This window comes from Pseudophryne corroboree, chromosome 2 (genome assembly GCF_028390025.1).
Source record: "Pseudophryne corroboree isolate aPseCor3 chromosome 2, aPseCor3.hap2, whole genome shotgun sequence".
In the NCBI taxonomy this organism is placed as follows: domain Eukaryota; kingdom Metazoa; phylum Chordata; class Amphibia; order Anura; family Myobatrachidae; genus Pseudophryne; species Pseudophryne corroboree.
In genome coordinates this window covers 162771137-162794535 of record NC_086445.1, presented here as the reverse complement: position 1 = coordinate 162794535, position 23399 = coordinate 162771137, and the positions used below count along the sequence as shown (strand labels likewise).

Genomic DNA, 23399 nt, shown 5'->3' with positions numbered 1-23399 from the left:
CTGGAGGTGGAAGCTCGATTGCGTCACTTCAGCAGCGTCTTGGAGACTTCCTGCCAGGATGCCTGGGTCAGAGGGCTTGTTTCTCAGGGCTACAAGCTGGAGTTCGACAGTACTACTCCCCCCCCCCCCCCCAACGATTTTTCATATCAAGCTTACCAGCTTTGAAGGATATGTAAGTTAAGTTACAACAGGCTATCCGAAAGTTGGTCCAGGCCCACGTCATTGTTCCAGTACCAATACCGCAATGTGGCAAGGGGTTTTACTCAAACCTGTTCGTGGTGCCGAAACCAGACTGTTTGGTAAGGCCCATTTTGAATCTGAAATCCCTGAATCCGTATTTGAAGGTGTTCAAAATGGAATCCCTGTGAGCAGGGATTGCGGGCCTGGAGGAACAGAAATTTATGGTATCCTTGGATATCAAGGATGCCTATCTCCATACTCCAATTAGGACGCCTCATCAGGCGTACCTGCGGTTTGCCCTGCTGGACAATCGCTTCCAATTCCAGGCCCTACCCTTCGGTCTGTTTACAGCCCGAGGGTGCTCACAATGGTGATGGCGGAGATGATGTTCCAGCTCCGGGTCCAGGGGGTCAATGTGGTCCCTTATCTGGACGATCTGATAAAGGCAAGATCCAGGGAGCTTTTGTTGCTCCATATCAACAACACCATCATCTTCTGTCAGACCACGGGTGGATCCTCAACTTACAAAAGTCCCACCTGGTGCCAACTCAGAGGCTCCTGTTCCTGGGGATGTTGCTGGATACTGTGGCCCAGAAGGTTTTTCTACCAGAGGAAAAAGCGAAAACACTTCAGGAAATGGTCCGCATGGTGCTCCGACCTGCTCGAGTGTCCATCCATCTTTGCATAGGATTGTTGGGAAAGATGGTCGCCTCCTACGAGGCGATCCAGTATAGGAGGTTCCGTGCCAGAATGGTTCTGCTGGATCTCCTGAGCAAGTGATCCGGATTACATCTGCAGATGCACCGGATGATTCGGCTGTCACCTCAGGCAAGGATTTCCCTCCTGTGGTGGCTACAGTCTTCCAATCTCCTGGAAGGCCAGAGTTTGGGGATTCAGGATTGGACCCTCCTCACGACGGATGCCAGTCTGCGAGGATGGAGAGCTGTAACCCAAGGGGCGCAGTTTCAGGGTAGGTGGTCAGCCCACAAGGCCCTCCTTCCGATCAACATTCTGGAACTTTGGACAATCTACAATGCTCTGCTTCAGGCCTCTCCTCTGCTCAGGGATCAAGCGATCCATTTACAGTCTGACAACGCCATGGCGGTGGCATATATCAATCGACAAGGAGGGACAAAAAGCAGAGCCTGCATGCGAGAGATGTCAAGGATACTCCTCTGGGCGGAAAGAAATGCAAGAGCTATGTCAGCAATCTTCATTCCGGGTGTGGACAACTGAGAGGTGGACTTCCTCAGTCGTCACGATCTCCACCCGGGGGAGTGGGGGCTCCACCAACTGGTGTTCCAACAGATCATCGGTCGGTGGGGTTGCCCACAAATAGACTTGATGGCTTCTCGTCTCAACAAGAAGCTTCCCTGGTATTGCTCACGGACCAGGGACCCTCAGGCGAGGGCAGTGGACGCTCTGGCGTCGCCGTGGCCGTACCGGCTGGTCCACCTGTTTCCTCTGATTCCATTGCTCCCAAGGGTGCTAAAGCGAATCAGGAATCAGGGGGTCCAGGCAATTCTGATTGCCCCGGATTGGTCTCGGAGCGCGTGGTACACGGATCTTCTGGGCATGTCCGTCGAAGACCCTTGGACTCTACCACTAAGAAGCGATCTTCTGCAACAAGGACCGTTCATCTACCCGGACTTACGGCAACTTCGTTTGATGGCATGGAGGTTGAGCGGAACATCCTAACTCACAAGGGTCTTTCCAAAAAGGTTATTGCTACCATGGTTCAGGCCAGGAAACCTGTGACGTCAAAACACTATCATCATATCTGGAGGAGATATGTATCTTGGTGCGAGGAACGCATGTATCTGCCAGCTGAGTTTCACTTGGGACGGTTCCTATGTTTCCTGCAGGCTGGTGTAGATAAGGGCTTATGTCTGGGTTCTATTGAGGTCCAGATTTCAGCCCTCTCCATTTTCTTCCAGAAGAAATTGGCAGTGTTGCCAGAAGTTCAGACCTTCTTGCAAGGAGTACTCCACATACAACCACCTTTTGTGCCGCCTACGGCACCCTGGGATTTGGATGCAGTGTTGGCATTTCTACAGTCCTCCTGGTTTGAACCTCTGATGACGGTAGAAGATAACTACCTCACGTGGAAGACTGTGGAATACTGTGATGTTACTGGCCCTGGCTTCTGCTCAACATGTCTCAGAATTGGGGGCCTTATCGTGTAAAAGTCTGCACTTGGTCTTTTACGAAGACAGAGCGGAGCGCCGGACTAGACAGCAGTTCCTGCCGAAGGTTGTCTCTGCGTTTCATCTGAATCAACCTATTGTGGTTCCGTCCAGTTCTGACGCTTCTGCTCCTCCGGAGGCATTGGATGCTGTGCGTGCCTTGAAGATCTATGTCAAGCGCACAGCTCGGGACAGAATAACGGATTCCTTGTTCGTGTGCTCTATGATGCACAGAAAAAGGGTTGCCCTGCTTCAAAGCATTCCATTGCTCTTTGGATTAGGCTTACTATCCAACAAGCCGATGTGTTGGCAGCCTTACCTGTTCCTAGGTCTCTGAAGGCCCACTCTAAAAGATTGGTGGGCTCTTCCTGGGTGGCTGCCTGTAGCGTCTCGGCCTTGCAACAATGCCGAACGGCCACCTGGTCAGGGAAGAACACCTTTGTGAAGTTCTACAAGTTTGATACCCTGGCCAAAGAGGATACCAGTTTGGGCAGGTGGTGCTGCAGCATTCTCCGCACGTTCTGGAAGCTTTGGGACGTCCCCATCCTACTAGTTTCCCCCAATATCCCTTATAGATGATAGAGAAAATGGGATTTTAATACCTACTAGTAAATCCTTTTCTCGTAGTCCATAAGGGATATTGGGTGCCCGCCTCAGTGCGTTGACTTTACTGCAGGTTCTTGTTCTGTGGTTACATGTTCAGCTGTTTCTGTTATTGTTACCAGCCGTTGCTGGTTGTTTTATGTTGGTTGTGTGCTGGTGTGTTAATCTCGCCACCTTTTGTTATCATGTTTTTTCTCTCATATATGTCCTTTCTCCTTCGGGCAGGTTTTTACCTATAACTGCCTGTGGGAGGGGGCATAGAGGGGACGAGCCAGCACACCCAGTTGGAGAAATTAAAGTGCACTGGCTCCTTTGGACCCCGTCTATACCCCATTGTACTAGTTTCCCCCAATATCCCTTATGGACTACGAGCAAAGGATTTACCGGTAGGTATTAAAATCCTATTTTTTCACATCCGACCTGGCGCGCTGAGAAGGGATAAGGATACATCTGTTTTCTGTCCTCCTAGTGCTGCCCCTGCAAGAGCTGTTATTGTGGAGTGGAAACATCTAGGAGTGACAACAGCTTAGCCCGTGGAGTGGTAGGCCATGTGAGCACGTAGAACGGGGTCAATGAGTGTTAATTATCATACCATGTAAAGATGGTCTGTCATCGGTGAAGCGATCACAGCAAAGTCCCAGACTTCCTTTGGAAGAACAGTTTATCTGAAGTCTCATAGCTTTGATTTCCACTCCCAGATACTATTGGCCATGTAGTGTGCATACCCAGCATAATGCCTAGGGAGATGCCTCCTGAATTCTTTGTTAGGTTATTAACTGATATTACTGTGTCTGTTTACCAGACTCCAGAATGGCTGGACAGTGACTCCTGCCAGAAGTGTGATCAGCCTTTCTTCTGGAACTTCAAGCAGATGTGGGACAGCAAAAAGATTGGCCTCAGGCAGGTGTGTATGTACTCCTGGCAGTGTGTGTTTTTTCCTGTCTTTTAGATAGAAAAGTCAGTTGGGTGTCTGTGTTTTTTCCTAACATTTGAATTCCCCCAAAAATGTGGAATAGTCATTCGGTGAGATTAAGGTCTACCGGTGGCTCTTTAACCATTGCAGCTTTTTATGCTCCATTTTTAAGTTTTGCATTTGTGTCATTATTGCATTTGTTATTTCTTTGTGAATTTTCTGTTCTTTAACACTTTAATAACTGGACATGGTAAAATCTAATTTTGCTGCTTTATGAATGCATGTCCTATAACTCAGAAGTGCTGGAAGCCTAAGATACTATTAATGCACATATTAACGACAACAATTGTTGTGTCTGCGTATAAATATCGCGTGATTACGGCTTGCTTCAGGTTCTGTAATCGGAGTGATCAGCGATCACTAGGACTATCAATGTTGCTCATACATTCACAGTTCAGTAAACACATTGTATTGCCGTGGGAATTTATACTGTTCATGGGTTGGGTATAAAATGCTGACAGATCCCAGTAAGTTTTCTAACTCTGACCACCCCCTCCCACAGCCTAAACCTAACCTCCTCCTCATGCCTAACCCTAACCCCACTACTTACTGGTGATATCGGTCGGGATTGCACTGCTGGAATCCAGACTGTTGGGATTTTCAACACATCCCCCTGTTCACAATACACCAAGAATTAAACCAAGTTAAAAAATGAAACCAAGTTGCAGGCCTTTATGAAAACCATTGCACAGGAAAATGGAATAATACAAGAGAATTTTACTGAATTAGATTCATTTTATAAAACCCCACAAGACCATGGGGTCAGCACCATTCTGGATTGTGCAATCTGCATGGGTATTCTGTTAATCTGTAAAGACTTTTATATAGACCTTATATTGTTGTCAACTTTTCCAAAAAGGCTTCAAAAATAGAACATTCTCGCACTGATCATTTTTAACTGCACCAATAATGAATAGGCCTTGGACACTTTTGTAGGCTAATATTTTTAATGAAGACAAAACACAGACTGTAGGACGGACCTCGGTATTACAAAGGAGATACAAATCGTAATGTTGGACTATTTCACTGGTTTTCACTAACAACTTTAATCAAACCTAAGACCGTTTGATCTTCCAGTGCTGCTGTTTTGCCATCGCAGAGGTGTGTCTGATATAGCATTTAGCCTACCACATCCAGTCACACTGAAGATAAGGTTTCCTTTCATTCTCTTATTTGCACCAGAACCATGACCAAATCTGAACTGATGAGCTCCATCTTTTCAGAGGTGACTCAGAATATCCTGTTTTACCATTTCAGCATCATTGCAGGAAATGCGGGAAAGCGGTTTGTGGTAAATGCAGCTCCAAGAGGTCCACCATTCCCCTCATGGGCTTTGAGTTTGAAGTACGTGTATGTGACAGTTGCATCGAGACCATCACAGATGATCAGTAAGTGATCGAGGACACAGATATGAATATATATTTGTATGTTATCAATGAAACGCGTTGGAACATGAGCACCACACTTCACCTGTTTAATTTTTTTCTTCTGCTGTGTTCTTCTTACCAGGCGTGCACCAACAGCATCTTTCCACGATAGTAAGCACAATATAATACATGTCCACTTTGACCCAACAAGAATATGGTTACTGACATCGGGAACAGATAAGATCATTAAGGTTAGTAACGTTGCCCCAGGCAGGAAGTGGCTGTAGAACATCTAATTGATAATCGTATCTATATTTCTTTTTCATCCACTAGGGGTCACTGGAGTACTCTAGGGATATGGATGGTTCCACAGGACACAGGACCTAGGCACTGAATAAGTTAAAATTTGAGACTACTTCTCCCCTCCATATTCCAGAGTACCTCAGTGTTTTTTCCGTGCTCACCGAGCAACTAGGCCTGTGGAGTTTCTCCACAGTTATTGGATTTATTTTTTGATTTTTCAATGTTCCACATCCCTTCCCCCCTTCCAGAAAGGCGAGGGTTCGGGATAGTGGAAGCTGCTGAAGCAGCTGTGGGTGTCGGACCTCTGTAAAAAGAGCTCCCTCACTGCCACGGGCAGGTCTAAAACCTGCAGTAAAGGCTGGACGAAACTTATAGAGAAGCCCCGTCATAGCCCTCACCACAGGGTCCAGGTATGTTGAACGGGGCGGTCAGCTCACGCTGCCGCCCCGCTGTGTGGGATACTGTGTGTGTGTGTGGCCGCCAGCCGCTGCCTTCAGCCGCCGGCCGCCGTTTCCAGCGCCGCTGTCTATGCTGTGTGCCCCGCCGCTCTGAGCCGCGCCGGCCACGTTGATTTATGCATAGGCCGCTCCACGGCTCTATGCAGCGCGCTCCCCGGCCCTCGATGCCGCTTCCGGCTCCCTCTCCACCATTGCCCGGCTCCGTGTATAGAGAACGATACACGGAGCACGGGGGGGGGGGCACACAAATGAGAGTTTATGTAAAAGGCAGGCTCCATAGCCTAGTGAGTAACTTTGATGCCACAGTGATGTTCCCTGCACACAGAAATGTTAGGGTCACTGGATAAAATCTCATGATTCAACTCTTGTTGATAAAAGAAAGTATGTTTACTGGAATACAGCAGCGCTGCATATGTATTACAATAGGCTATTAAGTCTTTGTTAAACAGGATACATGCTGCTCATATATGTGCAGGTTTGAATGCAACATAGTATGTTTATTAAATCTGCTTACATAATTATAAGTCTGCATATTTAACCATTTTTCCTGTTCTTTTTCCAGAATTTCCTGTATTACATCTCTCCTTCATTGAAGGCGCAGGGGTGTTAAAGGGAAATTTGGAATCAGGCATATTGCTCGCGCAAGTTGTTTTTGTATTGTCTGTCTGTATAATGAGTAACACCAGCAAAGACTATTATTCTTATCATAACTGTTTATAATGATATTATCCCAAAGACTGCAAATCTGAATCATGGCTGTGGTCAGCCAAATACTGGCTTTGTTCACTGTTGTAAAGTAAGACGTGTTATACAATTGGTCAGCACATGGTGATTATAAAACAGTATCTGTGGAGCACTGCAAGCATTGTGAGTTCAGGCTCACCTGCAGCAGCTTTGCTTAATTCACTTAGCCACACCACAATTGGATACGCCCGATCTCATCTGATCTTGGAAGCTGAGCAGTGTTGGGCCTGGTTACCCACCTGGGAATACAAGGTGCTGTAGGTACTTTTAAATCTACAGCCACACCACACTGGATACGGGACCCATTAACTAAGCTGCTGTTAAGCAGCAGACATCTCCGTTTTTTTAAGCCTGTGAGTGGTCACATTTCGTTTCAGACTTCTTAAAATTATTATATCTCTGAATCAGGATATATCTGGATATATGGGTATATAATATATATGTGTATGTATGCATATATGAAATATATATATATATTATAAGGTCTGAGTATGTGTGAATATACATTGTTGTATATATGTGTGTGTGTGTGTGTGTGTGTGTATATATATGTGTGTATGTATATATATATATATATATATATATATATATATATATATATATATATATATATATATTTCTCTATCGTCCTAAGTGGATGCTGGGGTTCCTGAAAGGACCATGGGGAATAGCGGCTCCGCAGGAGACAGGGCACAAAAGTAAAGCTTTTACAGGTCAGGTGGTGTGTACTGGCTCCTCCCCCTATGACCCTCCTCCAGACTCCAGTTAGATTTTTGTGCCCGGCCGAGAAGGGTGCAATTCTAGGTGGCTCTCATAAAGAGCTGCTTAGAGAGTTTAGCTTAGGTTTTTTATTTTACAGTGATTCCTGCTGGCAACAGGATCACTGCAACGAGGGACAGAGGGGAGAAGAAGTGAACTCACCTGCGTGCAGGATGGATTGGCTTCTTGGCTACTGGACATGAAGCTCCAGAGGGACGATCACAGGTACAGCCTGGATGGTCACCGGAGCCACGCCGCCGGCCCCCTCACAGATGCTGAAGCAAGAAGAGGTCCAGAATCGGCGGCTGAAGACTCCTGCAGTCTTCTTAAGGTAGCGCACAGCACTGCAGCTGTGCGCCATTTTCCTCTCAGCACACTTCACACGGCAGTCACTGAGGGTGCAGGGCGCTGGGGGGGGGGCGCCCTGGGAGGCAAATGAAAACCTTTAAAAAGGCTAAAAATACCTCACATATAGCCCCAGAGGCTATATGGAGATATTTACCCCTGCCTAAATGTACTAAATAGCGGGAGACGAGCCCGCCGAAAAAGGGGCGGGGCCTATCTCCTCAGCACACGGCGCCATTTTCTGTCACAGCTCCGCTGGTCAGGAAGGCTCCCAGGTCTCTCCCCTGCACTGCACTACAGAAACAGGGTATAACAGAGAGGGGGGGCAAAATAAATGGCAATATATTAATATAAAAGCAGCTATAAGGGAGCACTTAATCATAAGGCTATCCCTGTCATATATAGCGCTTTTTGGTGTGTGCTGGCAGACTCTCCCTCTGTCTCCCCAAAGGGCTAGTGGGTCCTGTCTTCGTATAGAGCATTCCCTGTGTGTCTGCTGTGTGTCGGTACGTGTGTGTCGACATGTATGAGGACGTTATTGGTGTGGAGGCGGAGCAATTGCCAAATATGAGGATGTCACCTCCTAGGGGGTCGACACCAGAATGGATGCCTTTATTTGTGGAATTACGGGATAGCGTCAACTCGCTTAAGCAGTCGTTTGCCGACATGAGGCGGCCGGACACTCAATTAGTGCCTGTCCAGGCGCCTCAAACACCGTCAGGGGCTGTAAAACGCCCCTTGCCTCAGTCGGTCGACACAGACCCAGACACAGGCACTGATTCCGGTGGTGAAGGTGACGAATCAACCGTATTTCCCAGTAGGGCCACACGTTATATGATTTTGGCAATAAAGGAGATGTTACATTTACCTGATACTACAGGTACCACTAAACAGGGTATTATGTGGGGTGTGAAAAAACTACCAGTAGTTTTTACCGAATCAGAAGAATTAAATGACGTGTGTGATGAAGCGTGGGGTGCCCCGATAAAAAACTGCTAATTTCAAAGAAGTTATTGGCTTTATACCCTTTCCCGCCAGAGGTTAGGGAGCGCTGGGAAACACCTCCTAGGGTGGACAAAGCGCTAACACGCTTATCAAAACAAGTGGCGTTACCCTCTCCTGAGACGGCCGCACTTAAAGATCCATCAGATAGGAGGATGGAAAATATCCAAAAAGGTATATACACACATGCAGGTGTTATACTACGACCAGCTATTGCGACTGCCTGGATGTGCAGTGCTGGGGTAGTTTGGTCAGAGTCCCTGATCGAAAATATTGATACCCTGGACAGGGACAATATTTTACTGTCGTTAGAACAAATAAAGGATGCATTTCTTTATATGCGTGATGCACAGAGAGATATCTGCACACTGGCATCACGGGTAAGTGCTATGTCCATTTCGGCCAGAAGAGCTTTATGGACACGACAGTGGACAGGCGATGCGTAGAGGAGTTATTTGGGGTCGGTCTATCGGATTTGGTGGCCACGGCTACGGCCGGGAAATCCACCTTTCTACCTCAAGTCACTCCCCAACAGAAAAAGGCACCGACCTTTCAACCGCAGCCCTTTCGTTCCTTTAAAAATAAGAGAGCAAAGGGCTATTCATATCTGCCACGAGGCAGAGGACGAGGGAAGAGACGGCAACAGGCAGCTCCTTCCCAGGAACAGAAGCCCTCCCCGGCTTCTACAAAAGCCTCAGCATGACGCTGGGGCTTCGCAAGCGGACTCGGGGGCGGTAGGCGGTCGTCTCAAGAATTACAGCGCGCAGTGGGCTCACTCGCAGGTAAATCCCTGGATCCTGCAGATAATATCTCAGGGGTACAGGTTGAAATTAGAGACAGAGCCACCTCGCCGTTTCCTGAAGTCTGCTTTACCAACGTCCCCCTCAGAAAGGGAGACGGTTTTGGAAGCCATTCACAAGCTGTATTCTCAGCAGGTGATAGTCAAGGTACCTCTTCTACAACAAGGGAAGGGGTATTATTCCACTCTTTTTGTGGTACCGAAGCCGGATGGCTCGGTAAGGCCTATTCTAAATCTGAAGTCCTTGAACCTGTACATAAAGAAGTTCAAGTTCAAGATGGAGTCACTCAGAGCAGTGATAGCGAACCTGGAAGAAGGGGACTTTATGGTATCCTTGGACATCAAGGATGCGTATCTCCACGTTCCAATTACCCCTCACACCAGGGGTACCTCAGGTTCGTTGTACAAAACTGTCACTATCAGTTTCAGACGCTGCCGTTTGGTTTGTCCACGGCACCTCGGGTCTTTACAAAGGTAATGGCAGAGATAATATTTCTTCTTCGAAGAAAAGGCGTATTAATTATCCCATACTTGGACGATCTCCTAATAAGGGCAAGGTCCAGAGAACAGCTAGAGATGGGTTTAGCACTATCTCAAGAGGTGCTAAAGCAGCACGGATGGATTCTGAATATTCCAAAATCCCAATTAATGCCGACAACTCGTCTGCTGTTCCTGGGGATGATTCTGGACACAGTTCAGAAAAAGGTTTTTCTTCCCGAAGAAAAAGCCAAGGAGTTATCTGACCTGGTCAGGAACCTCCTAAAACCAGGAAAGGTGTCTGTACATCAATGCACAAGAGTCCTGGGAAAAAATGGTAGCTTCTTACGAAGCAATCCCTTTCGGCAGATTCCATGCAAAGGGATCTGTTGGACAAAGTCAGGGTCGCATCTTCAGATGCACCTGCGGATAACCCTGTCGCCGAGGACAAGGGTATCCCTTCTGTGGTGGTTGCAGGAGGCTCATCTATTGGAGGGCCGCAGATTCGGCATGCAGGATTGGATCCTGGTGACCACGGATGCCAGCCTGAGAGGCTGGGGAGCAGTCACACAGGGAAGAAATTTCCAGGGAGTGTGGTCGAGCCTGAAAAAGTCTCTTCACATAAGCATTCTGGAACTAAGAGCAATCTACAATGCTCTAAGCCAGGCGGAACCTCTGCTTCAAGGAAGACCGGTGTTGATCCAGTCGGACAACATCACGGCAGTCGCCCATGTAAACAGACAGGGCGGCACAAGAAGCAGGAGGGCAATGGCAGAAGCTGCCAGGATCCTTCGCTGGGCGGAGAATCACGTGATAGCACTGTCAGCAGTATTCATCCCGGGCGTGGACAACTGGGAAGCAGACTTCCTCAGCAGACACGACCTTCACCCGGGAGAGTGGGGACTTCATCCAGAAGTTTTCCACATGCTATTAAACCGTTGGGTAAAACCAATGGTGGACATGATGGCGTCTCGCCTCAACAAAACACTGGACAGGTATTGCGCCAGGTCAAGAGATCCGCAGGCAATAGCTGTGGACGCGCTGGTAACACCTTGGGTGTACCAGTCGGTATATGTGTTTCCTCCTCTGCCTCTCATACCAAAGGTATTGAGGATTATACGGCAAAGAGGAGTAAGACTAGTGGCTCCGGATTGGCCAAGAAGGACTTGGTACCCGGAACTTCAAGAGATGGTCACGGACGATCCGTGGCCTCTACTTCTGAGAAGGGACCTGCTTCAGCAGGGTCCTTGTCTTTTTTCAAGACTTACCGTGGCTGCGTTTGACGGCATGGCGTTTGAATGCCAGATCCTAAAAGGAAAAGGCATTCCAGAAGAAGTCATTCCTACCTTGATAAAGGCAAGGAAGGAAGTCACCGCGAAGCATTATCGCCGTATTTGGCGAAAATATGTTGCGTGGTGCGAGCAGCGGAGTGCTCCGATGGAGGAATTTCAACTGGGTCGTTTTCCTACATTTCCTGCAATCAGGATTGTCTATGGGTCTCAAATTGGGATCTATTAAGGTTCAAATTTCGGCCCTATCAATATTCTTCCAAAAAGAATTGGCCTCAGTCCCTGAGGTCCAGATTTTTATCAAAGGAGTACTGCATATACAGCCTCCTGTGGTGCCTAAGGTGGCACCGTGGGATCTAAATGTAGTTTTAGATTTCCTCAAATCCAATTGGTTTGAACCACTAAAGAATGTGGATTTGAAATATCTCACATGGAAAGTGACTATGTTACTGGCCCTGGCTTCGGCCGGGAGAGTATCTGAACTGGCGGCTTTGTTTTATAAAAGCCCTTATTTAATTTTCCATTCGACATAGGGCAGAGCTGCGGACGCGTCCGCATTTTCTCCCTAAGGTGGTATCAGCGTTTCACCTGAACCAGCCTATTGTAGTGCCTGCGGCTACAGACGACTTGAAGGACTCCAAGTTGTTGGACGTTGTCAGAGCCTTAAAAATATACATTTAAAGGACGGCTGGAGTCAGAAAATCTGACTCGCTGTTTATACTGTATGCACCCAACAAGTTGGGTGCACCTGCTTCTAAGCAGTCGATTGCTCGTTGGATTTGTAACAAAATTCAACTTGTACATTCTGTGGCAGGCCTGCCACAGCCTAAATCTGTTAAGGCCCATTCCGCAAGGAAGGTGGGCTCATCTTGGGCGGCTGCCCGAGGGGTCTCGGCATTACAACTCTGCCGAGCAGCTACGTGGTCAGGGGAGAACACGTTTGTAAATTTTTACAAATTTGATACCCTGGCAAAGGAGGACCTGGAGTTCTCTCATTCGGTGCTGCAGAGTCATCCGCACTCTCCCGCCCGTTTGGGAGCTTTGGTATAATCCCCATGGTCCTTTCAGGAACCCCAGCATCCACTTAGGACGATAGAGAAAATAAGAATTTACTTACCGATAATTCTATTTCTCGGAGTCCGTAGTGGATGCTGGGCGCCCATCCCAAGTGCGGATTATCTGCAATACTTGTACATAGTTATTGTTAACTAATTCGGGTTATTGTTTAGGAAGCCATCTTTCAGAGGCTCCTCTGTTATCATACTGTTAACTGGGTTTAGATCACAAGTTGTACGGTGTGATTGGTGTGGCTGGTATGAGTCTTACCCGGGATTCAAAATCCTCCCTTATTGTGTACGCTCGTCCGGGCACAGTACCTAACTGGAGTCTGGAGGAGGGTCATAGGGGGAGGAGCCAGTACACACCACCTGACCTGTAAAAGCTTTACTTTTGTGCCCTGTCTCCTGCGGAGCCGCTATTCCCCATGGTCCTTTCAGGAACCCCAGCATCCACTACGGACTCCGAGAAATAGAATTATCGGTAAGTAAATTCTTATTATAATATGCAATATGCTGACATTAAAAATCTATTTTTCAATAAGCAAGACTACAGTGACGCAGTTGGTCGGCACACAGTGCTTATTAAACAGTATCTGTTGAGCACTGCAAACATTGTGAGTTCAGGCCTCACCTCCCCAGATCCCCAGTGGCCTAATGGATAGGACTCTGCCCTCCTAAACCAGGGATTGTGGGTTCAGGTCCCATCTGGATTGCAAGTCACTACAGCAACCATTTCATCACCAGAGTTGATGTTTAAACAGCAGCTTTGCTTATTATTTTTACAGGTGGCTCTGTAGCCAAGTGGTTAGGCTTCCCGCCCACAGTGAACTTTGTGATTACATGGACACTGGTTCAGATCCTGGTTTAACAGGTGTAATATATATAAAAAAAAAAGAAAAGAAAACATGGTAGGACACCATTTTTAACATTACTTCCTGGTTCTTTGCAGGAGGTTGCTGCCCTACAACACTCAGCCTCTGGGGGAGCAGGGGGTTGTTAGGAATTTAATTTATTAATTTATTAATTGTTTTTGACAGCATGTCTCTACAGGAAGATTCACTATTGCTGGTAACCACATGCACGGTAATGCAGGTTTATACACAGATTACTTCCGTGGTGTACTCACTGGTCGGGGTACATGATCACTAAGTCTAATGCATAATCAAACAAGCAGCTTCGCTGCAGAGTCGGTCACACAGTGTGTCGGACAAATACGACTGCACAGACAGACCCTTACCGGTCCTCTTTGGGGGGAAATGCGGGCGCATGTACTGCCTGAGGGGGGAAAAAATAAAAAATAAAATTATTTTTTTTTACGGTTTTTAGTTAAATTGTTGCGGTCGATTCGCCACCAGGCCAGTACGTTAGGTTCTCAGCGAAGGCTGAACAATTTCCAATGAGAGACAATTGCAATTATTGGGCGTTTAACTACCTATCGGAGTGTACCCTACACGGCTGTTGCTTCGCCCTGCTTTGGTAAGGGTTTGAGGTAACAAGGCTGTAGTGGCAGGGCACTCCAGTTCAGGTTTACCCTAAATAAAGACCACCTTACACTTCTTGCTGCCTACAGCTTCTGTGACGTTGGCAGTTGGTTCTTGCGTTTCAGCTTCGCTAGTGGCACACAACGTCCACTTTGGCTACGTTCCAGACGAGAATAGATCACAGACCAGGTGGGGGAGGAGGGGGGGGGGGTTAGAGAGAGAATCTGTTTTCCTACCATTGTCTACGCGAATTCCTGAATGATTCCGTCTCATCGACTTCAATTCCTAGGTATGATTCTCGATACGGTAAATCAAAGAATTTACCTACCCGAACAGAAGTACAGGTAATTCGTCATCTGGTACAATTAGTGCTTAAGCCACGCACAGTCTCGGTTCATTTGTGCATTCGCCTATTAGACACAATGGTGGCGGCTTTCGAAGCGCTTCAGTTAGGAAGACTTCACTCACGTCCTTTTTAACTGGATGTGCTCGCACAATGGTCGGGCTCGTTTCTGCAGATTCACCGCAGGGTGAGGTTGTCTCTAAAGGCCAGAGTGTCGCTACTCTGGTGGCTCAAGGTACAGAATCTAACCGCAGGGAAACGGTTTGGCGCCTGGAATTGGATAATTCTCACGGCGGACGCGAGTCTGAGGTTGGAGAGCTGTAGTTCAAAATTTTCAGCTCCAGGGTCTCTGGGCGGATCACGAAAGATTGCTGTCTATAAATGTCCTGGAACTCCGGGCAATTTACAATGCGCTACAACAAGCAGTGCACATGCTGCAGGCTCAGGCTGTTCAGGTGCAGTCAGACAACGCAACGGCGGTCGCATACATCCACAAACAAGGAGGAATGAAAAGCCGCATGGCCATGCGGGAAGAAGCTCGAATCCTCAATTGGGCCGAGGTGATTTTGTCGGCAGTATTCATTCCGGGAGTGGACAACTGGGAGGCGGATTATCTCAGCTGTCGGGATTTTTTATCCAGGATGTGCATTAAATCCAGAAGTGTTTCACATGTTGGTCCAGAGGTGGGGGTGGACCGGATGGCATCTCGCCACAATTATCAAACGCCCCAGTACGCGTCCAGAACGAGAGATCCAAAGGCAGTGGCGGTGGATGCTCTCACAATCACGTGGCCATACAGTCTCGTGTATCTGTTCCACCGTTTTCCGCTGCTCCCTCTGTTGCTAAAACGGATCAAAAGAGAGTCCGCCACAGTCATACTAGTGGCACCTCATTGGCCTCGGAGAGCTTGGTTTCGGATCTTCGCGGTCTACTCGCGGACGTTCCTTGGCCGCTCCCACTGCGTCCGGACCTGTTACAACAGGGTCCGTTCTTTTTCTCCGATTTAGCGCGGCGGCGTTGACGGAGTGGCTGAGACAGCCCTCTTAAAAAGAGAGGGCATTCCAGAATAGGTTATACCAACCATGTTACATGCTAGTAAGCCAGTTACGGCAGCTCATTATTACAGAATTTGGCGTGCCTATATAGGTTGGTGTAAAGTTCGGAAGTTCCGACATCATCTTTTTTGTTATGTCTACAGATGGGGTTAGATGGAGGTCGGCGTTTATCCACACTAAAGGTGCAGATATCTGCGTTGTCCATTTATTTTCAAAGAAGATTGGCTCTATTGCCGTCGGTACACACCTTTATGCAGGGTGTCCTCAAAGTACAGCCTCCATTTCACTCCACTTACTGCGCCATGGGACTTGAATCTGGTTTTAGATTGCTTTATAGTCATTTTATTTCGAACCCTTACAACAAGTGGATATTAAGTTTCTCACTTGGAAAACAATTTCTCTCCTAGCCTTAGCTTCGGCAGGGCGGGTTTCAGATTTGGGTGCCTTGTCATGCAAGCCACCGTATTTAGTGTTTCATAATGACAGAGCGGAACTTTGGACGAATCCCGCTTTCCTACCAAAAGTAGGGTCCTCTTTTCACATCAATCATCCAATAGTAGTTCCTGTGTTAACAGGAGATTCTGGAATTTTGGTTGGGGTACGCGCATTACGCGTTTATGTATTTCGAACGTCTACAGTTCCTAAGACTGATACGTTGTTATCCTCTATGATGCGGCCAAGAGGGGTTGGCCACCTTCTAAGCAGACCTTATCCAGATGGATAAAACTGACCATACGTCAGGCTTACCTTCATGCTAGGTTACAGCCGCCTACATCAGTAACAGCTTATTCCACATGTTCTCCGGGAATGTCATGGGCAGCTGGTCGTGGAGTTCTCCGACACAGCTTTTGCAGTGCGGCTACATAGTCTTCAGTGCACATGTTTGTGCGCTTTTACAAGTTTGATACTTTTGCGGCATCAGCATCTAGCTTTGGCCGTCTAGTGTTACAGGTGCCAAACAGCTCTCCCGCCCAGGGGGAAACTTTGGTACGTCCCTAGAGTACTCCAGTGACCCCTAGTGGATGAAAAAGAAAATAGGATTTTGGTACTTACCAGGTAAATCCTTTTCTTTGAATCCATAGGGGGCACTGGACGCCCACCCAGAGCAGTTTTCCTGGTTTGTGGTAAGTTCAGGGGATCTTATGGTAACACTCTCTCACCAACTGGTTCAAATTAGCAAGTTTATTGGGTTGGTGTCAACTGATAGTTGTCAGTAACGTTATGTGTCAATTTTATTGTTGTCCGTTTGTTATATGTAATTCTCCATTAACCTCTATAGCTCCTGTTCGGCTCAGTAAAAAAAACACTGAGGTACTCTGGGATATGGAGGGGAGAAGTAGTCTCAAATTTTAACATATTCAGTGCCTAGTTCCTGTGGAACCGTCCATATCCCTAGAGTACTCCAGTGCCCCCTATGGATTCAAAGAAAAGGATTTACCTGGTAAGTACCAAAATCCTATTATTTCTGTATGTAAATATATTATACTTTTATTTTTTTTGTATGTATGTGTGCGTATGTATATATGTATGTGTATATGTGTGTGTGTGTGTATGTATATGTATATATATATATATATATATATATATATATGTATGTGTGTATATATATATATATATATAACGAGACAGTTCTGCACTCTCATCAAGATTCCAATGGTGGGTGCTCCCAACAGACAAAGGTCCGCAAATGTAGACGAGAATTCCACGTGGTGTAGGGTGCACTCTCACTAAATACAAAGTCCAAACATTACTTCACGACAAAATTATTTATTGTAGCCTCATGGGTTTCGACGTTTCGATCCAAAACCAGGATCTTTTTCAAGAAAGGCCATACATAAATCATCAAATCCAATCTTGATAAAGTGATTCACAATGGTTAAAAGTATATATCTAGAAAAAATGAAACAAAACATGACTAAGCCTCCCAGGTCCCAATAAGTAACAATAATAGTAACACTGATTGTTACAGAAATTACTACTACTCATGCAGCAAATTATCAAATAAGTAAGTAATGTATTTAGTGAGAGTGCACCCTCCACCACGTGGAATTCTCGTCTCTCTCTCTATATCTATATATATCTATATATATATATCTATCTATATATAGATATATATATATATATATATATATATATCTCTATCTATATATAGATATATATATATATATAAAGAGCAAGTTCAGGCGGCACTCCACGGACTTTCAAAACCAAATAAGACGGCTACACCAGCTTGATTGTCAACGTTTCAGGTGCTATTTAATTACACCTTTCGTCGTATCCTGACGAAAGGTGTAATTAAATAGCACCTGAAACGTTGACAATTAAGCTGGTGTAGCTGTCTTATTTGGTTTTGAAAATCCGTGGAGTGCCGCCTGAACTTGCTCTTTGTATCTGCTCTGTTTGGACCGTGGGAGGGCACCCAGGTAATTAACTAGTTGTTTGGAGTGCCGGTCATTTGGGAACTATATATATATATATATATATATATATATATATATATATATATATATATATATATATATATATATATATATATATATCTACATCTATATCTCTATATCTCTCTCTCTCTCATATATATATATATATATATATATATATATATATATATATATAATGTGTTATGTCTTTGTGGCCACACACCATTTGGCATATATACTCTTTTGTTAACCCTGTACAATGTTATGTTGTAATTTTATGTTTGGTGAGATATCTGTGTACATTTGTAACCAGTGGAACCAGATTTTTTGATACTTTGTAATGTTAATACAGTACAGCAGAAAGCGCTATAGCGGCATGATACTCCGCCTGACCCCTCCAAGCGTCCTGACTTCTCTTATTTGTCAGATTTGTAAAGATTCAGACTATATTGTATTTATCAATGTTGACAGGTAGGTAAGATCTATGGTGGACCTACTGTATAGCTGTCGGGGTTTCTTAAACGCTTATCATATACTGTTGGTATTCAGAAATAAATTACTTTATTTTTTTTACAAAGTTCACTCCCAATTCCCTCTGTTGGCATTTATTGTCCAGTCTTTCTGGGCTTGGAATTGGTGTTATGCCCAGTCAATAGGTTGACACCAAATGGTCTACATCAGTGGTGGGTTTTACCTATGGGCTGCAGCCCCTGCAGGTAAACTCTGCCACCCCGCTCAGTGTCAGTGAGCCAGATGCAGTACGTGACTGCACTGACTTCACTGTGACTGGCAGTGACATCCTATTGGAAGTACTAACTGTCAGTCACAGACAAACAAGGCGGTCCCATTGAGAGGTTTTTGCTCTTTCTGGGACTGACAGACCAGGCTGTGATTTAACAGCGAGCTGGCTTCCGGTGGGAAGCCACTACCTGCCTTTCGCACAGCCCAGTCCGGCTTCTATGTGGACAGCCGATGCAGTCCATAGAAGTCAGGGCTTTGAGCAGTCGCACCATGGCATCTGCGCATGCGCCGGTCTCTGCACCTACCAGATCCATTGTGCAGGTGCCGGGACCCCAGGCTGGCTGTCACTTCTCTGGCCATGGGGTTAGCAGCAGCAGCAGCCCCCCACTACAATTAGGTAGGAGCCGCCTCTGATTGACATGGTCAAATGGTCGACATTTTTTGGGGGAATGTTTTTCATTTTTATTTCAACTTTTTCAAACTTTACCATCCACGTGGACTACAATTGGAAACGGTAACCTGTGCTGGGCACAGCAGTTGCAGAGCGAGGCACCTTGCCTGAAGCATGGCTTGTGAAGCTAAAATTTGACACCAAAAAAACATGAAAAACTCATGTCGTTCACTTGTTGACCATTTGGTGTCGACCTTTTGATTGTTGACCAATTATACCATAACAGGGCTGGGGAGGGAGGCTGCTGTTACTGAGCAGTAGCGGTCTCTGCTCTCCCTGCCTGTTGTGCCACTCCGGTGCAATATAGTGGCCATCGGTAGCGGGCTGGATCGTCCACCCCTCTCCTCACCCCACCCTCCCCCAGATCTGCCCATAGTATTCAGTTATTAATTTCATGTTCTTTCTCCCTTATGTCTTAAGTATGTTTAGTTTTGTATTTCCGTGCATAAGCATATTTATATAGTGATGATATGGTTTGTTATGTGTCTATTATGCAACAGCTCTGGGATATGACACCAGTTGTATCTTGATGATCTCCTACGGATGGGTCATGAAACCAGTAACACGCGGAGTAGAAGAATCATTCTGGATTCTGGAAAGGAGCACAGTAGCCGGAGGACCTGGAAAGGCGTAACTGTCATTTTTGTAATTGCTACTTTAAATGGAAAGTATTATTAACTAATCTGAGCCAGGCATACGACAGCTCCTCCCCTTGTTTGTACTTCCTACTTGGGTGTATTGATTTGTTTGGTTTGGCGTTTACTATGCAGAAGTTTTCTGTGCTATATACTGGACTTCGTAATTTGTAGTTGGTGTCCTCCACTGGGATTACTTGGGGACCCTTCTAGTTTTAACCCTTCTCATTCTGTCTTGCTTTCTCTGCATTACATCTTTCTGCAGGGTCAGTACCTGTAAAGGAGAAAACCCAAATCGCTTATATATTTATTGGCAGCTAATTAATTCTTTCCCTACTTCTGCTCTTGACAAATCTTTACAAGGAGCGTAACTGGTTGACAGAATGATAGCATGATATGAAAAATAGTAGTGATCGTCCTTAAATGAAGATGGCAAATTGGGGATAGGCTCAAAAATGTGTTCTTAAAATTCTGCATTCATTTTTCTTGTGCAGTAGATTTTGCTCATACTTTTTCCAGGAATCTGGATATAACAAAAAATGGCTTATGTGATCTGTATTGTGAGTTGGTGGGAAAATGTTAACATTTTAAAACAGGGTTGTATCCCAGGTCCTACTCGCTGGTTTGACATACTGTATGGTTATTACTGTCTAGTTTTGATGCGTAAATAACCCTAGGACAGTTTAAGGAAGAGATGTAGGATGTAATAGGATTGGGGTCCCCAGGTTGTTCATTGCTCTGTACAAACAGAATTGCGGGGTATATCCAGGTTCTTACATAACGGTAACGCACTATTTACTTGACATTTTACAGCAGTAATCCACAACTTTTTCATGATGCAGTACTAATAATATAATTGACATATTATGTTTTGTCACACAACTGTATTTAATTGATACAGTGAATAATCCTGCAATCTTGAAAAAAGATCAATACATTTACATACAAAGTCAATCATAGCAAAATTTTATTTGGTGTAATTGACCTAATTTCTCATTTTATGACCAAACCAATCTCTCACCTCCTACCTGGCGCTGTGAGACTGTACAGAGGAGAGATGGGAAGCTGTGGCTTATTACTTGTTATAGAAAAATCTGAGTAGGTGGGCATGCTAAGATTTGTAGTTCCACAAGTTTACAGTTTACCTGTGCCTGCTTTACATCCAATCTCACCACATTCTAGCTTCTGTCACACAAGCTGGGGTGAGCTATATAATGCTAATAAATGGCTTTGTGGTTGGATAAGTGACCATGGGATGAACTACAGCATTTTATTAGAGCTGTAGAGATTTAGGGAGAATTCAATTGAGGGTGAACTGATTTGCCCAGCTGAATTAGCACGACACCCACTTCACTTTGCGGCAGTGGGATCTTGCTTAAAATTTTTTGCTACCCTGTAGGGCAGCTTGCACGTTTGAGCGAATAGGGGTGCAAATTGGCTAGACAAAGAGTGCGAGTCAGGCTGTCGTTTAAACCCCGTGGCAACAGCAATTCACCCCCTTCACCAACAATTAAATTCCCACATATATAATATCAACACGCACATGTAAACGGCACTATACCACTACAGCAAGACATTAAACTAAATAATAAATCTATCCAGTAGAATTCACGCACACACACAGAATGAGCTGAACTGTACAGTAATTAAGTCTGAGTATAGGTACAATATGACAGTGACTTATTTTCTCATTCTTTGCAGAAACTCCTGACAATGTTTTTATCATGAAATACTTTATTTATATTATAATATGACTGGAACACAAAATAACAATGGTAATTGTGCAGAATATTATGTAAGCTTTTCTGTTGTTGCTGAGTGTTATTGTGCCCTGCGTACATCTGATCTCTCATAGCAACACATGTTTCTGAGGAGTTTCCTAACTGAGCAGTTCATTGGAGACAGACTATAAACCATTATTACATGTTTTCATATTTGATAAATTAGTATTATCTTTACAAGGTCTTCTGTTGCAGAGCTGTCTTAGCTGGTGGACTATCCCTGTAAGAGGCTTTGGCCCCTGTTCTATATAATGCATACCTGGCCAGATACGGGGAAGAGAAGGAAGGTTCTATAGCAACCGTGCCTTGCTACATTGTCTCTTTCCCTATTTATAAAGTGCTATTACTGGTTAGGGGTAGATTTAGTAAAACTGAGAAAGAAAGGTGCAGCTGTTGCCCTTAGCAACTAATCAGACGATGGATACAATAGGTAGAATCTGCCAGAGCCAACATCTCCACGTTTTCTTTCTAGAAGCTTTAGTAAATCTACCCCTTTAAACGAGGAATGTGTTTATAGTTCAGGCAGCCGTTTTGTAGGAGGAACCAAAGTTCAACATGCCATCATTAATGGGAGAGGTTTCAAATTGGGTCCTTTATCCAAAGAGAAGAATTAGTATCTTGTCATTGATTACTGGACTGGAGACAGTTCTGTTCAGTGACAAAGATGCATTGATCGGTGTGTCATTCTTCACGCCAATCCCCATAATGGACATGTGGCATCCAGAATAAAGATGCCATATGGAACAAGGCTACAATAATCCCAGGTGCCAGTGTGCCTAAAGTCCTTCCTGATTAGTTTAACGGTTTGGAGTAGTTCCTGTTGATGTTGGTGTATTTACATCTCCCCCATCCCACAACATACTGCTGCTGTAGGTGAGACTCGAGACTGTGTACTCATTTATTTTGTGTAGCATGGAATGTAAAAAGAAATTGCATAAGACTTAGGAGATGACCCTACACTTGGCTGCTGAAGGATGCCAAAGGTGGACCAATATGTAGACTGCTATTCGGCATGCAGAATGGGAGACGTGGCACTGTGCATTTGTGTTCTGCATTTATTATGACCACAGCCAGGTACTCCATATTAGGACCTCTCCTACCCCAAAGTCAGAATCCGCTTTACTGCTCCCTGCGTAGCCTTATTGTCCCCACTCACCCAGCTGTTCATCGTTCATGTTCACCGACTCCAGCCTGCAAACCCCATTATTAAATGAGATTAAATGATTCACACTAAGGAGATGGCACTGAGCGGCCGACTAACTCCAGCTCCGATAACATTGTCTGTCCATATCTATGTTCTGTAGTTGGACACCATTCTAGCTGTAACCCGTCCCACTAGCCACATTAGTATGACTATAGTCAGTGCATCATTTGGCCCAGCCTATTTGTGCTAGTTTCTTCGTGTTATTACATATAAGATCATTCCTTACATTCATGTATCCCAACCTCTGTCCTCAAGGCACACTAACAGTCCAGGTGTTAAGGATATCCATGGTTGAAATGTTCAATCAAAATAACTGATCTACCAATGAAGTCACCTGTGCTCAAGTATGGTTACCATTAAAACCTGGACTGTATGTGTGCCTTGAGGATTAAGGCATACTTGCCTACCTGACCCTCTCCATGAGGGAGAAAATGCTCTGTTCCTGGACTTTCCTGGTAATGTATGATTGCCATCACCTGTGGTGAAACACCTTTCTTATCAATTAACTAGCTCACCACAGGTGATGGCAATCATACATTACCAGGAAAGTCCAGGAGCAGAGCATTTTCTCCCTCATGGAGAGGGTCAGGTAGGCAAGTATGGATTAAGGTTAGGAACCACTCAGCTCATGACAGTGACTATCCAGTAACTCAGTGAGCCCACACATTGCATGTTTTGCAGGTAACCCAGCAAGTGCACAGGTGTATTAATTACACACTGACACATTTTAAAAGGCCCACAGGTG

General features: G+C 45.4%; 1 protein-coding gene across 2 annotated transcripts in view; it reads left to right on the top strand.

Annotated features, from left to right (window-relative positions):
* Positions 1 to 23092, top strand: part of WDFY2 (WD repeat and FYVE domain containing 2) — a 162620-nt gene extending 139528 nt beyond the window's left edge. The window contains exons 9-12 of one of the 2 annotated variants that reach the window (XM_063951956.1): positions 3772 to 3873; positions 5200 to 5330; positions 5452 to 5560; positions 19535 to 23092. In XM_063951956.1, the coding sequence (XP_063808026.1) occupies positions 3772 to 3873; positions 5200 to 5330; positions 5452 to 5560; positions 19535 to 19564 (372 nt within the window). In that variant the 3' untranslated portion in view covers positions 19565 to 23092. The remainder of the gene's footprint in view (positions 1 to 3771; positions 3874 to 5199; positions 5331 to 5451; positions 5561 to 19534) is intronic. The other variant, XM_063951955.1, reaches the window with a different exon arrangement.
* The last annotated feature ends 307 nt before the right edge of the window (positions 23093 to 23399 follow it).